Raw genomic sequence first — 15,205 nt, 5'->3', positions numbered from 1 at the left:
TACAGTTGTATCTCAAACATGTCAGGTTCCAATTTCCCATGTCATTTGCTGACCCCACCTACCCAGAATTGTTCACAGAGTTGCATAGATTAAAGATCCTGTGTCAACAGGGTAGAGCCACCAGTTACAAAACTCAGGAGGAATTCCCATCAGCTCTTTCCCACAGAAAAAGAACACCTTAAGGGAAGCGACATGGAAGCAAAAACATGCTTTTAATTCTGAAAAATGTATATGGAGCTCCTTAAAATGAGATTTGTGTTGAGATTGCCAAGGTGAAAGTTGAGGGAGGTGCGGCACAGACCTTTGTGTCCCTTCACAGCCCCACGCCGAGGGCAAAGGCAGTCAGAGCTGTGACCGAGCTGTGACATCGCTGCACTGCCAGACATGTCTGAGCTCACACATCCCAGAGTCTCCTCTCTAGGAAAGGAACCAAACTGAAACCTGGGACTGCTCCATCCATTCCCTGGGGCAAAGCAGGTGGAAGGTGTCCTCTGGACAAGGACAGTGTGGGGCACCGAGCTTTGCAAAGCACCCATGCAGGGAACACCTTTCTCACACCAGTCTGTGACAGACATGTCCACACCTCTGCACAGCTGCTGAAATCCAGAATAAAATGATGCACAACAGAACAAGCTCATGAAAGTTGACAGAACTTAAATATTTATTTTTAAACCATTTAAAACCCCCTAAAACATTGAAATAAGCTTCATCTATAAACAGATTAACAACTACAGAAGCTAGAGGAACACTACAATTTGTTTCTGTGATGCAGTTATTTTGTAAAGCTTCAGATCAACTGTATTTACAACTTTTGCTGCTTTTACATTTATAAAAATATTTATTTAATCCATAACATTATTGTTTTCAAAAACTATTTCCAGACTTTTTCTCAGATATAAATTCTAATTGAATTTCAGTCATATAGCAGATGAAAGTTTTAAACAGAAACAATTTTTTTTAAATTAAAACAAGGAGTTAAAAGTATTTTTTTACAGTGTAGGCACCATTGAAAATAATTGTCCTTGGCATATCTAACCACCATCTCTCACAAGTGTCCTTTATATAAAAATGATGTAATGGCAACATTTGACGAAAAATGCAGTATTTACTTGTACACTATTATTTTTTCAATATTTGGCAGATATATTTCAGATTCTATAAAATTACTTTTGTGCAAAAACAAAATGTGCAGGTCTGAACCATAAAATAAACACATCCAGCCTTTATAAAAAACAAATTTACACCAACAGTTCCACAGCTAAGTACTGAAAAACAATCCCAGTTCTAAACTTCAGCATAATATACATACTGGGTTGAAAAAGGGAAAAAAAAACAAATCAAAGCAAAACAACAGAAGAGATTACCCATCTAGCAGTACCATAAATATAAAACTGAAAGCAACTTTATAGTCTTACCTACTTTTTATGAAAAAAATCACTCTGTACTGCACAGTACTACCTTTTTGTGAAAGAATATCTATAAATCAGTTATTTGCATATTAACTGGCAAATACATATTTAAAATACACTTTCAGAAAATTAGAAACAAATTATGTTGATGTACTGTATTTAATGTATTTCAGAACAAAAATGTGTATAAATATCTTACAGGAGAAACAACACCACCACACAGAACGCTGGTGTTACACTGATACCTGCGTGTGAGGTATGTAACATGTGACGCTCAGCTTCTCTGGCTCCCTTCCACCCAGGCATGCATATTCAGAGGAAAAAAAAAAATTGAACTTCAGGTTTTGTCCATTATTGCCAAAAGCCCCACTCTCTCAACTGTATTGCTCTAATTTTTCCTACCATGATGATATAAGATTGAGTTACTACTTCAAAACCTGTTCTAAAAGGTAATACACAGATTGTACATCAGGATAGACCTGTTGCTACATAACACCTGCAAACTATTGCCATATTGCTCTCAAATATATTTAATCATAGAGCTGCCTAAAATACTGTACCAATTTAGAATTAAAATAGATACTGTTGTAGGTTTGTTTTTCAGGGCACGATAACTATATGCTGGTTGAAGCAGGTGCTACAGCAATACCCTTGCCACTACATTACATGTCTTGAATATGCTTGTGAAAAAGCTATTTTTCTCTGAAGCTTGGTAGTGATTTACAAAAGTTGAACTCATGAATATAAAAGACCTGTACGACTCCATGTATAGGAACAAAATAGCATCAAAACATACTGTACTTGCACATTCTATTAACTAAAGTAATGGTTACTTCAAAAAGCAAAACTGCACCTCAACATTTATCAGATTAAACAGGTGAAACTACAATATTAAAAGTTGTTCTTTACAAAATAATTTCCTGAAAATATAAAACCATGTGCACTGCCACAAAGTTGAGCAGGTTATTTCAAATCCTCAATCACCATCAATATGTTGCAAAGATCCAAAAGGCACAAAGAGCTCATGAGCTAAGCACTGCCAAGCTTGAAGTAGTTTTGGTGGGTTTCACTGGGTCCATACGAAAGAGCAGTCAGTTGTGTGAAGTTTCTTAGGATGAGTCATTAACAGAAAATCTACAGATAAAAAAATGCAAGTTAAAAAATTTGTTAATTATATTGTTTCAGCTAGGCAAACAGGACATAATTATTTCTGCATCACTAAACTAGTATGTGCCTTCATCTCAATGGTTCATAGTAAAAATCCCACCAGAAGTGACATTCTCAAGAAAACATTCCTAAAAGAGGTAAGAAAAAGATTCTCTGTTCTCTCCTATTGCCTGTAATTATGCCTAAGACAAACTTGCAGGCTAAATTAAAGAAGCAAGATATAGCAACTACAGTAAAGCTGCAGCACTTCAAGACCAGATACAGTAATTGTTAGTATTAGTTTTAGTCTCAAACGGAAGTGTTACCTATAACTACAAAGCTAAAGGTTTAAAGCGCTGGACACAGCAGATCTTTCTCTTATGACTAAACTACTTACTTCTGAAATTTCTCCATAAGTTTCTTCACCATCTTATCTGTGATCCCTGGACATGTTGCTTCTGCCACATTGATGCTTTTCTCAAGTTCCTCAATTGCTTTCTTTCTGTTAGCATTATTTGTGTCCTGCTGCTTGAGCTGAGGAGCAAACCAAAAAAGTTAACTTAGAAAAGTTATTAGACATTTGGCTAATACTTTCAAAGAAGATTTTTAAGCCAACACTTACCTCAGCAAACACGGGAGTGATTATCATAGTTAAACAACTCAGGGTTTTAACAAGATCTTGATCCTAGAAGTTAACAAATATGGATTACATCAGCATATTTATTACAACATTGTGGTGGTTTAGAATAGATTGTGATTGACGGGTTGGCTGACGAATGGGAGTGTTTCTACGCCTCTGGAAACACAGCCTTAAAGTCCGAACTTTTCAGGTGACTCAGTCTCTTTCCTTTTCAGGTCATTGAGAAGGTAACACCTCGTGGGTCGGGGTCGGGCTGGTACCCCCGGGGCCAGGCCTGCCGGGCCTCGGGGGGGGCCCTGCCTGTGGGACAGTGGTTGAGGCTGGCTGTACCCCTTCTGTCCCCTCCTGGCTCCTCCGATGAGGAGAGGAGGAGAAGGAAGACCACAGACTAGCAGTCTAGTCCTGTGCCAGGACCACGGTGGCCGTGCTCTGGGCCTTGGTTGCCAGAGCTGCTGGTCCGAAGGAGGAGAGACTTTTAAGAACTTTTTTCTCCAGAGCCCCAGGGAGCTGATCCGAATTTAAATCGCTTGAAGTCTGACCAGGGGTGGAGAAGATTTCGTTTATCAATGTACTTAAGCCTGCGTTCTCCCTTCCTTTCTTCTGACCATCATCTGTGGCCTTGAGTCTGCTGAAGAAGAAAAACTCTAAGCAAAGACTTTAACTCTTTTCCCTCCTCCGTGGAAGACATTTGAAATGTAGAGAGAGAGAGCATTGAGAAAAAGTCAGTGAAAGAACTGAGAAAGACTATTTTGAAGATGGGATAGAGGAAGTGGACATAGCATTGAGAAAAAGTCAGTGAAAGAACTGAGAAAGACTATTTTGAAGATGGGATAGAGGAAGTGGACATTTTTGACCGGACTTCTCTAGATGTGAATTATGGAGGAAATGGATTGTTTTTGTAATATCCTAATGTTGCTTGGGGGAATGCAAGTTCTAGCCAAAGGGTTGTGTGTATTGATATATATGGGTTTTAATTAAAAGTTTTGATTAGAATTTATCCCCGGCTCCTGGGAAAGAATAAGGAGGTTTCTATTTCTTTTGAGAGAGAAGTGAATTTAGAGATGGAAGAGAATCCCTGTTTTGTACTAGAAAAGCATTCTTAAAACGATACCCCAAACACGTGGAAGCCCATGAACAGCATGAAAAGCTGTTATATGGGTGAGACTGCACAGAATCTGCAAAATTCCGGGCGATTGCGGATCTCTGAAAGCCACTCGATTTTTTTTTTTTGTGGCATGTTCCCCATAACCCTAGAGAGGCTCCTCTCCCAAAGTGATGTAGAATCGTGTTTAAATAGTGGAAACTGACTGAAAATCATAGTTTTCTCTCTGTAGTGTGTGAAAAAGCAAACAAGTGGGAGGGGTGGGGTGGGGGGAGGTGTTTGAATGTCTCAGCAGGTCTCATTTTTTGTCTTTCCTTTTTTTCTCTTTAGTGTGTATTAATAAAATCTATCTGTTCTTACTTTTAAGTTATGCCTGTTTTGCCTTTTTTCTCCCAAAAATCCTATCTCCCAGCTGATAAACAAAATTTGACGAATGTCAAACCACGACAAACATACATCAGCATATATAAAACATACACACTGCCTCTTAACACAGCAGACATGATTTTGGAAGTTGAGTTAAATTTAACAAAGTGTTTAAAATACATTACAAAACCCACAAAGACATAGTGCATCAACAAATGTTATGGGATGTTGAAATAGATGCCTGATGACACATCTCAAACAATGTCGTTCAGCATCAGAAAAACAGTTCAGTTTTTCCTCACTAGTAAGAGACTTTAAAATTCCCATCTCTATGAATGGATACTGATCTACAGTACATCTGCAGTATATTTTGCATTTGAGGCTGACATGGCATAGGAAATATCACTAACATGCATTATGTCTTGAACTGCAAAAAACCCAGTCAGTTCTTATGAAAAGTCAAGTTACTAAGTTTTATCACTATCTTCCTTAAACTGGCTTCGGAACCAGCAGTTAGAAAGAACTCCTCTGTCTGTACAAACCGTTCCATTCTGGAGCTTCTTTGCATCTGGCTTTTTCCGAACTGTAGTAAAGCTCCACTCAGGGTGAGAATTATTTTCTTTGTTGCTGGACTCCCTGAAACAAAAAGGACATGATGTACACAATAGAACAGAACACCAAGCAAGCACAGGTAACTCAAATACATAACAGGTCTATCAGGATTAGTTCCATATTCCTTAAAATGAGAAGAAAAACATGTATTGAAACATTAACTGAACTTTAAAAGAGGCTGAATAAATTGAAATGCGATCAAAAGCAAATAGAAGATGTTATCTACCTACAAGGCTTACCTTCTCCCATGGCATCTCATTTAAGAGTCATCTGATAGCCAGAAAAACAAGAGACTTACAGAAAGCATGTTGTTCCACAGGCATTGTGCAAACTTCTTCATGCACCTCAACCTTGCTCTGCAATATCTCTAATTGTGATTCAGTGGTTTTGGTACAACCACTAGTCTCAGACTAGGAAATAAATAGCACTTAAACAGAACTGAAATTGAGTTTAAAGAGAGAAATTTAAGAGGCAACAAGCACACGGCTTGACTTATGTGTTAGTCTTTAGGGTTATACAGGGGGTTTTCTTGGAAGAAGACAATAAAAAAAAAGAACAGACAGGTGTACAGAAATGGTGTTATTACACAGAAAAGCTGCAGCAAACCCACTTGACCTAAACAAAAAAATCACCCCCAAAAAAGACTGTACTGAAAATAAACTTACGAATCTGAACCATCGGAATCACTTTCATCACTACTATGTCCCTCTGCTTTCCATCTCTTAAACCTATCAATCAGTTCTGTCAGATAGGAAGTCTTCTTGGCATTTTTCATAATGAATTTGTGCTTCAGAAGTTCTTTTGCAGTGGGGCGCTGTAAGAAACACTTTAAGTATTTAATGTTATGCTAACATTCAATGATTTAAAATGCTAATAGGGAAGACTTAGTAAGACAACAGACTTCCAGAGCTAACTTGTATAATATCAGGAAATTAGTGAAACAGGAAGTCAGAAAAGCCAGTAATCCACATTTACGAGCACGCTAAAAATACAATCAAGTCACCCATGGACTATACAGCTTATCCTTCTACATTAGAAAGTCACACCCAGGAAAATGACTAATGAAAACTCTCCAGTGTAGCATTTGCTTGTAAGCTAAATTCAGACAGCAAAAACTGTGCCAAAGAAAAGGATTTCAGATGATTCTCTCTGTTAAAGCTTCTCTTCTGACATTATCCTAGTTTAGAGTGCATTTTAGGAATCTGCCTCTGCCACCATAATTTCTTTCAGCATTCTTCCTCCTCCTTTTGAGTATTTTAAACTAAACAATCTAGAATAAAGACAGAGATATTAAAAAGCAGCACTAAAATTTACAGTGCAAAGTACAGTCTCTAAGATTATTTCAATTACTGATGATGCACAATGCCAGCAAAATACTTCACAAGCATAGGAGAACAGAAAAAACTGAAACATCTACACACACACACATTTATCTACTCACAAATGTTGGGTCCTTATTCAGACAGGCATCAATGAATTCTTTAAAAGGTTTACTGAAGTCTCCTAATAAAGTGGGAGGATTGTTTTTTGGAATGAGGAACAGAACTCTCATTGGATGCATATCCGAGTTGGGAGGCTCCCCCTTGGCCAGTTCAATTGCAGTGATGCCCAGTGACCATATGTCAGCCTGAGAGAGGGAAAAGGGACTGTTAGTACAAAATTATGGGCTGTCATGACTGCATTCATTCCATAACTGAAATCTTCACATATAATGCATGTGGTTGGATAGGGACAGGCGACGAGCGGAAGATCTCGGGCTGTAACGGAGAGGAAAAGAGCATACCCCAACCCCCTCTTAAGATAAGCTATCCCTAAAAGGAATGTAGACCCTCTACTAACATGTGCCAGTACTTTTCCACTCCAACTGCTAACCCGGGAAGTGTGGCAATATCCTTTCTGACGTAGTAGAAGATCCGAGAGTATATAAACTGAACTTTTTACTTAATAAAGGTCTTTGCAACCGTCTACCATATTGGTACTCTGCGTCTGTTGCATGGCCCGACCCACTCATGAAAGTAAAGTGGATGTCGTGCTGTATGTCTAAATACCAAAGCCTCCACTGTGGCAGAATAATCAGACTGCGACAAGTGGTGCCGAAACCCGGGAACGAATAACTCGGAGGACGGGAACTACGCTTGGAAAAGACACAGCGGGCAGGGGTCGGCTGGTTCGATCTACTGCGAAGGAGAAGAAAAACGGGGGACGCCCCAGGGACCCGCGGACGACATGGAAGTCGTAGCGACGGTCGTGAGTTCAGTTGCGGTCCACTGGAAACAGCGAGACCAAAGGGAATTATTTCTTGCTATTGCAAGATTATCGGATTTAGGCGTTATAAGACGCCCCTTGGACATATTAAATTCAGAGGGGTGGGAGAGATATACAATTGCTCTAGCTGAAGATACAAAAGCCACCGGCAGCGGAAAAGTTTTAAAATCATGGGGAAAAGTTGAGAAAGTGTTGCGGAAAGCAATGGAAGAACAGGAAACTTGGAACGCTGCAAAAACGTGTCTATTCGCGGCTAAGCAGCCGGGGAGAGGGGACCGAGGGGGCGCGGGACCCCATGGGGAAGCCCAAGAAGAGAAAGGGGGGGTTACAGTGCCGCGGAAACCCCAGGGGAAATGCGGGAAGCGGACGCGTTACCCCCCTCCCCAAATGCATGCATAAAAGCCCCGGAGCCCACGGGAGAACCCCAAACCCTCCCGCGGGAGTCCCCAGATCCGAACACCCCCGAAAAAACCGTGGTTTCCCCGATCGTTCCTCCCCGCCGCGTCCAGGGTCCGAGCGGCGACATTTCGCCGGGTTCAGCGGCGGCGCCGCCCACGCGGAGCGGCGGCTCGCCGGCGGGGTCCGAAACCGCAGCCCCTCCAGCCGCCGAGTCGCGGCGCGGGCGGGCGGAGGAGCGTGCGCGGCTCGTCTGGGAAGAACTCGCGCGGCAGGCGCGAGACGCCAAAAAAATAGCTATCGCCGCCGCCGGCACAGCGGCACCCCGGCTCCCACCCCCGCCATATGGCCAATATGGTGCCGACGGTCCGGCGCGGGGGCGGGGCGACCAATCTCCACTACCCCCCCCCGCCATGTGGCCAAGATGGCGCCGGTCACCCGGAGCGGGGGCGGGGGGGGGGGGCGCCACATGGCGATGGAAACCCGGAAGTGCAAAACCCCGCGACTGCGCATGCGTGGGGGGTCGGCGGAAATCCGGAGCCGCCGATCTACAAAACGCATGCGCGGGAGAGCGGGGGGGGGCGAACACGCGGTCAGGGTCCTCTCCAAATGTCACCTAGTAAGGGAGGGGGTGAGCCCAAGGGGGGAACGTGGGACTACCCCCGCGAAAGGCGCCGGCATCACCCCCGGGCGGAAGGGGGGGCCGGGCGCGGGAGGCGGAATGGAGTCAAAGCCGAGGGGACGCCCGAACCCACCCGCGGAAGGCGGAACGGGGGCGGAGCCCGACGAAACGGCATGGCAAAACGGAAGCTTATCACCAGTTCACTTCCGACATGGAAGGAAGCTACAGCTCCGCGGCTAGCTCCACAGAGAGCTCCGAGTCCGATTCGGAAACGGAGATAACAGAATTTATAAAGTTTACAGCGAAACCGAGCAAGGCTTTTAACAATGTAAGGGAACAAACTCAGTGCAAATTAACCGATTGGGGGAAAATAAAATTAGCCTGCGCCGAATGGGAACCCGCGGCTGCGATACATGCCTTCCCGGTAAGGGTCTCTGGTTCCAGACAGAACCAAAGACGCGCCTACACCCCGCTGAGTACAAAAGAAGTGCAGATTGTGGTAAAAGCGGTGCAGGAAAAGGGAATTAATTCAGCCCTGGTGTCCACACTGATCGATGGTCTTTTTAGCAATGATGATATGCTGCCTTTTGATATCTCACAAATAACCCGTATGTTTTTTGATGGGGCAGGGCTGATTGTATTTCAGCAGGAGTGGTCCAACTCGTGCGCAGCTGCCCTAGCTCAAGCCTCAGGGCAGGGACAGCCTCTCCATGGCTCTACCCTGTCCAGGCTGCTTGGCAAACATGACAATGTGGCCACGCCCCAAAATCAAGCCGCACACCTCACAGCAGAGGAGGTGAAAGCAACAACCAGAGCAGCTAGGGAGGCAATAAGAGCAGCCTCTCGGGTAGTGGACAAGCTCACACCATGGTCAACGATCAAACAGGGGGAAAGTGAGAGTTTTACACATTTTGTGGATCAATTACAAGCTGCAATTGATTCATCTACTCTGCCTGCAGCTGCAAGGGGACCTGTGGTGACAGATTGCTTAAAACAACAGTGTAATACTGTAACCAAGGAAATCCTGCGCTCTCTCCCAGCAGGAGCTAGCTTAGCTGACATGATCAAGCATGTGGTAAAGGAAGAACACCTAATACTCATGCAGGCAGCAGTTCATACCATAACCAATGTCATGGCATGCCTGAAGTGTGGCCAAACAGGTCAGACCTAAACCAATTCTTCGTATGTTAGAAGCTACCTTCCTATCCCTGAACGAATCTAACCCTAACCTAACCAATTCCTGTTGGCTTTGTTATGATGTCCAACCCCCTTTCTATGAAGGAGTTGCTTTAAACACCCCATTCAGTTACTCCGCCGCTGATGCACCTCACCAGTGCTGATGGGACACACCTCGCAGAGGCATCACCCTAAGCCAGGTCTCAGGCCGAGGCAAATGCTTTGGTAGTGCAACCCTAGCGGAGCGAAAAGGGAATGTCTGCACCAGAGTTGTAAAGCCTAACAGAAAGAATAACAAGTGGGTAATCCCTGCTACATCTGCAATGTGGGTTTGTCAGAGGTCTGGAGTAAGTCTGTGTGTATTTCTTCCCAAGTTTGATGATTCTAACGATTTCTGTGTCCAAGTTCTGATTGTTCCTAGGGTCCTGTACCACTCAGACGAAGAAATGTACAGCCTTCTCGAAGAATCCAACAGGCTCCACAAAAGAGAGATATTGACAGGTGTAACTATCGCAATGTTGCTCGGCTTGGGAGCAGCCGGCACCGCGACAGGTGTCTCAGCCCTGGCAACACAACACCAGGGTCTGTCTCAGCTACAAATGACTATAGATGAGGACCTGCAGAGGATTGAGAAGTCCATTTCCTACTTGGAGAAGTCAGTCTCTTCGCTTTCAGAATTGGTCCTGCAGAACAGGCGAGGACTGGACCTCCTGTTCATGCAGCAGGGAGGTCTGTGTGCTGCCTTGAAAGAGGAATGCTGCTTCTATGCAGACCACACCGGAGTCGTCAGAGACTCCATGGCTGAACTCTGAAACAGACTGGCTCAGAGACAGAAAGATAGGGAAGCTCAGCAAGGCTGGTTCGAATCCTGGTTTAACCAATCCCCATGGTTAACCACTTTAATATCCACCTTGGTAGGCCCATTGGCAATGCTACTTCTAGCTGTTACCTTCGGACCATGCCTGCTGAACAAGATAGTCTCATTTGTCAAAGCTCGCCTAGATCAGACTAACATTCTGTTCATAGGCCAACATGAAATGCTGTGAATTTAAAATTGCCAGTCACAAGATTTCCAAACTTGCCTGGCAAAAACTTACTCAGGTTTCCAAACTCCTTTTTCCCTTGTTAAATCCTAACCTTCTACCTCATTTAGTGCCTATATCTATATATATATATATGTATAACTACCTCGTTCTTTTGTGAGAGGGGGGGGGGAGATGTGGTTGGATAGGGACAGGCGACGAGCGGAAGATCTCGGGCTGTAACGGAGAGGAAAAGAGCATACCCCAACCCCCTCTTAAGATAAGCTATCCCTAAAAGGAATGTAGACCCTCTACTAACATGTGCCAGTACTTTTCCACTCCAACTGCTAACCCGGGAAGTGTGGCAATATCCTTTCTGACGTAGTAGAAGATCCGAGAGTATATAAACTGAACTTTTTACTTAATAAAGGTCTTTGCAACCGTCTACCATATTGGTACTCTGCGTCTGTTGCATGGCCCAACCCACTCATGAAAGTAAAGTGGATGTCGTGCTGTATGTCTAAATACCAAAGCCTCCACTGTGGCAGAATAAGCAGACTGCGACAAATGCATCTATACAATAAAATTAATGTTGGCCTAAGTAGATAACGCAAACATTCCTTTCTAACACTTCCGTAACACCTGACTCACAAAGACCTGGCTGACTTAATCAGTCTTTAATGACAAACATCTTGATAATAAATTTTGTTGCAGTTGGTGTTCTAACACTGCCAGCAAGTTAAATGGACACCTAAATTTACACGCTTTTGGAAAAGCTTCAGAAATATTGATCTTCCTTTGATTTTTTTCATATTTTAATGACAAATTGCCACAAATTTCCTATGTCTAATTCAGAGTTTGTTTAGGTATCCAACCTTGTTTGACAGCTCACTCTAAAGGAACAAGGCAGAAAGCTGAATCAAATCCAGCAGGGAATCACTTCTTTCCTAACAGACTGCTTGATGAATTTAGCTGGAGAATTATTGACAACTAGTCAAGACTTGAAACACCACTTGAAGCACCAAGTTCACAGTGTAAGTCAGAAAAATAATGAAGTACCATTTATTTTGGCTAAAAGCAAGCATAAACAAATTCTGCCTTTGTATCAAAACATAGTATATTTTGATATTATATGTAAAATACTAGTATTCTAAAATTCTTTCCTGATTTTGATTTTTTTCCCAAGTGAAATATATTATTACTTGCATCTTTTTAGATGAGCCACATTAGCTACTTAGATCACTAAAGGTGTTTCTCAATTAAAAAGTGTTTGGCAATAGTCGACTACACTTGGCACAGAACCATAAACCAAAACTGGCCATAGAGTAAACAAGGATTACAATTTGCATCCCTCCAATATTCCTTTTTTGTTCACAAGACTTAAAATAGCTGTACTTTATAGCAAAGAATTAAACTAACTCACTGTTTATTACTGAAATACCATAACAAACAACTGTATATTGGTGCAAAATTATTTGAAAGAAGAGACGGGGCTTACACATCTCTGGCACTACTAAAATGTATGAATTTCTAGTTTATTTTCCAGCCTTTTGGATTAGAGAGAGAAGAACAAAGATCAAAATTCAGTCCAGATACCAAAATAGTCATTGCTATTTGTCTAGAAATTGAAGTGTAGCCTATCCAAATCCTTCATCTCTTCTACCAAAGGCTTGCATCTTCTGTGCTCTCCCACCAGCCTACTGGCATGGAAAAAAAGGGAGAAGACATTGCTCTTGCAACACACTGAAGAGATATGGAAGGCAAAAAATTAGGTTGCTGGGGAAATGTAAATGAAGGGGTGGTAAAGCTGATCTATACAGAGGGCAAGCAGAAGAATTATTCCCAATCTGACTGGCCAACACACATTTTTAAAGCAGGGTAGAGAGCTTTTCCAAAATGCTCTAGGGAACACATTACAATGGGACCACTGAAACCCTAAACAGAATTCCAATTTTTTTATCAGCAAGAACCCTTGTGACAAGTACAAAAATTCCTTCAAGTCTGACTGATCCTGGGAAATTCTCCAGGTCTGTGAATGTTTTCAGGACACTTCAGATACCCAACAGTTTTTTTCTTTATATGCACATCACATAAGTACAGTATTACTTCACACATACCAAGATTTATATTCTCTTGATCCTATTTTATGGTTTTATCTACAGAGTCTGGAAAGTCTAATGCCAGACTGAAACATGCTGCTGTTTCACCAACCACACGCTCTAGGACATCTTGTGGTTTTACACACAGAAGAGGGGACTGTTCCCTTCTTATTGTCATTTCTAGCACCAGTTCTCAACTCTCACAAAAACATGGAAGAACTCTGCTTTTCTACTGCTAGTTCACATAGGGAAACTCTCCTTTGCAATTAGTCATCCATCAAGAGCTCTCATGACAAAGAAACACACAAGGTACCATAATGCTACAAAGCCACAGCCACCAAGTTACTTTTTAGCTTCTCAAGACCTGTGCTAAAATTTTCAGCATTACATGGATCCTCAGAAATACCATTTGAGAAATTATATCCAGAGCTGTGTATAAAAATGTGAGAAGAAATTAACATTTTGGCCACCATCTTGGTTTTAAATAAATTGCCATGTTCTGGTGGCATTTTACTTTGTGAGTACTTTATTACTGTTTGAATTAAATGCAAAACATCAAACTGAAACCAAATCAACCAACCACCCCATATTCAGGGAGTTCCTCTGGAAGAGACATTACATCATCATTTTACTTGGTGACTTTGCACCTGAGTACAATGATATGTAACTACTGTATAAAACAAATTTAATTTTACTTTTAATTTTATTATTTGAAACCCTGCAATTTCAAATCTACTTTTTTTTTTCTCCCCATACTGATAGAGCTAAAATCAAAAAACCAAAATAAATGCTGTTGGATAATCAGATAAAAAAAAATATGCTCTACTCTCATACTTACTTTTGAATCATATGCTGACTGCTGAATAACTTCAGGGGCCATCCAAAACGGGGTTCCAACAAAGGTATTTCTCTTAATTTGTGTGTCTGTTAGCTGCCCAGCAACTCCAAAATCAGCAAGCTTAACATCACCTTGTTCTGATAACAAGACATTGGCAGCTGCCAAGGGGAAATAACATAATAATTAGAATACTGTTTTATTGTTTTTAAAGGCTTTAACAAAGTAACATTTGAAATGTTGCACACCTTTTATATCCCTGTGAATTTTCTTCTCTGAGTGTAGGTAGTCAAGACCTTTCAAGATTTCCTTTAGCATAGTAGCAATCTGGAATTCATCAAATGGGCCAGCACGGAGCTTCAGAAAAAAGACACGTTAAAATAATTTCAGTTTTAGTATCTAATTTTTGCCTTGCTTTGATTAAATTAAATCTTAAACTTGACACATTTTTTTAAAGTAAAGAACTAACAAAATTAATGAAATATTCAATGTAATATGTTAATATTCTAATTGAAATAGGTGCCACTGGAATGATCACTGAAAATGCTGTTACTCCTCAAACTTGCAATGCCTGTGCTCCCCTCAGCATGCAAAGCACAAGAAAAGCAACAACTAACTTTCCACAAAGTTGTATTTCCCTACAGGCAGCAAACTCAGCAGACTGAATTTTGCAATTTAGATTAAGTAAATTAAGAAAACCAATTTCAAAATAGATTAATCTGTTAACTGTGGGTTTTAAATTTAATGATGTAGTTTTTACTTGTCCCAGCCTTTTTGATTCCATGCTTGCTTTTGTATCAAGAACATAACATGCTACTATAAAGCTGCTAATGGATTAAGTATAAACTTTGCACATTAAAAAGCTATGCAAACAAAACAAAAGAAATTAAGGTGAGTGATCAAAAAAATACCAACAACACAGCACCAAAACAGTGAACACCATGAAATTATGGAGAGGCAAAACTTAAACTTTATTCTTCTAAATTTTTATTCTTCTACAGGTTCAGTGATTTAAATTGGCACTAGTAAAAGCTACTTCCCTGTTTCTGATACTCCACAGAATACAATCAATTACTCAAAAGTGTTAGAGTACCCCATAGCTCCTTTCTCAAAAGGGCCAAGTTCTAGAGCTACATACTACCACATTACACCTAATTACTATGCTTTTGATGAGTTGATGTGATGTGATTTCATAAAGAAGTTTAAATAATTTGTGAAGTCAAGCACATACTTCAACTCTCACAGACAGGACCCCTGTTAGCAAATACATAATTGTTACCATTCTGTAATAGTGAAGACATGATATTTTCCCTTCAGAATCACACAAAGACAGAGCTATATTATCTTACAGGAAAGGGTGGATCTGTAGTATTGTAGCTGAGGCAGAGCTGCGCTGAAACCATGGGGAAACCACATCCACACTCACTGGACTGTGCTTGTGCACTCTCCAGGCTACATCCACCATGAATGCCACACTATCTGAAGTAAAAGGCACTTTCATGCTTAACTGAAAAT

General features: G+C 41.5%; 1 protein-coding gene across 2 annotated transcripts in view; it reads right to left on the bottom strand.

Annotated features, from left to right (window-relative positions):
• Nucleotides 1-818: 818 nt before the first annotated feature.
• The window catches only part of LOC136373329 (serine/threonine-protein kinase 26), a 45,822-nt gene continuing 31,435 nt past the window's right edge, over nucleotides 819-15,205 (bottom strand). For both annotated transcript variants that reach the window (XM_066338226.1, XM_066338227.1), the window contains exons 5-12: nucleotides 13,939-14,047; nucleotides 13,694-13,851; nucleotides 6,717-6,902; nucleotides 5,941-6,089; nucleotides 5,206-5,299; nucleotides 3,178-3,240; nucleotides 2,953-3,089; nucleotides 819-2,543 (exon numbers count right to left, since the gene is read on the bottom strand). In XM_066338226.1, the coding sequence (XP_066194323.1) occupies nucleotides 2,519-2,543; nucleotides 2,953-3,089; nucleotides 3,178-3,240; nucleotides 5,206-5,299; nucleotides 5,941-6,089; nucleotides 6,717-6,902; nucleotides 13,694-13,851; nucleotides 13,939-14,047 (921 nt within the window). In that variant the 3' untranslated portion in view covers nucleotides 819-2,518. The remainder of the gene's footprint in view (nucleotides 2,544-2,952; nucleotides 3,090-3,177; nucleotides 3,241-5,205; nucleotides 5,300-5,940; nucleotides 6,090-6,716; nucleotides 6,903-13,693; nucleotides 13,852-13,938; nucleotides 14,048-15,205) is intronic.

This window comes from Sylvia atricapilla, chromosome W (genome assembly GCF_009819655.1).
Source record: "Sylvia atricapilla isolate bSylAtr1 chromosome W, bSylAtr1.pri, whole genome shotgun sequence".
In the NCBI taxonomy this organism is placed as follows: domain Eukaryota; kingdom Metazoa; phylum Chordata; class Aves; order Passeriformes; family Sylviidae; genus Sylvia; species Sylvia atricapilla.
The sequence above is the reverse complement of the archived record's forward strand: the minus strand, read 5'-3'. Positions and strand labels throughout refer to the sequence as shown.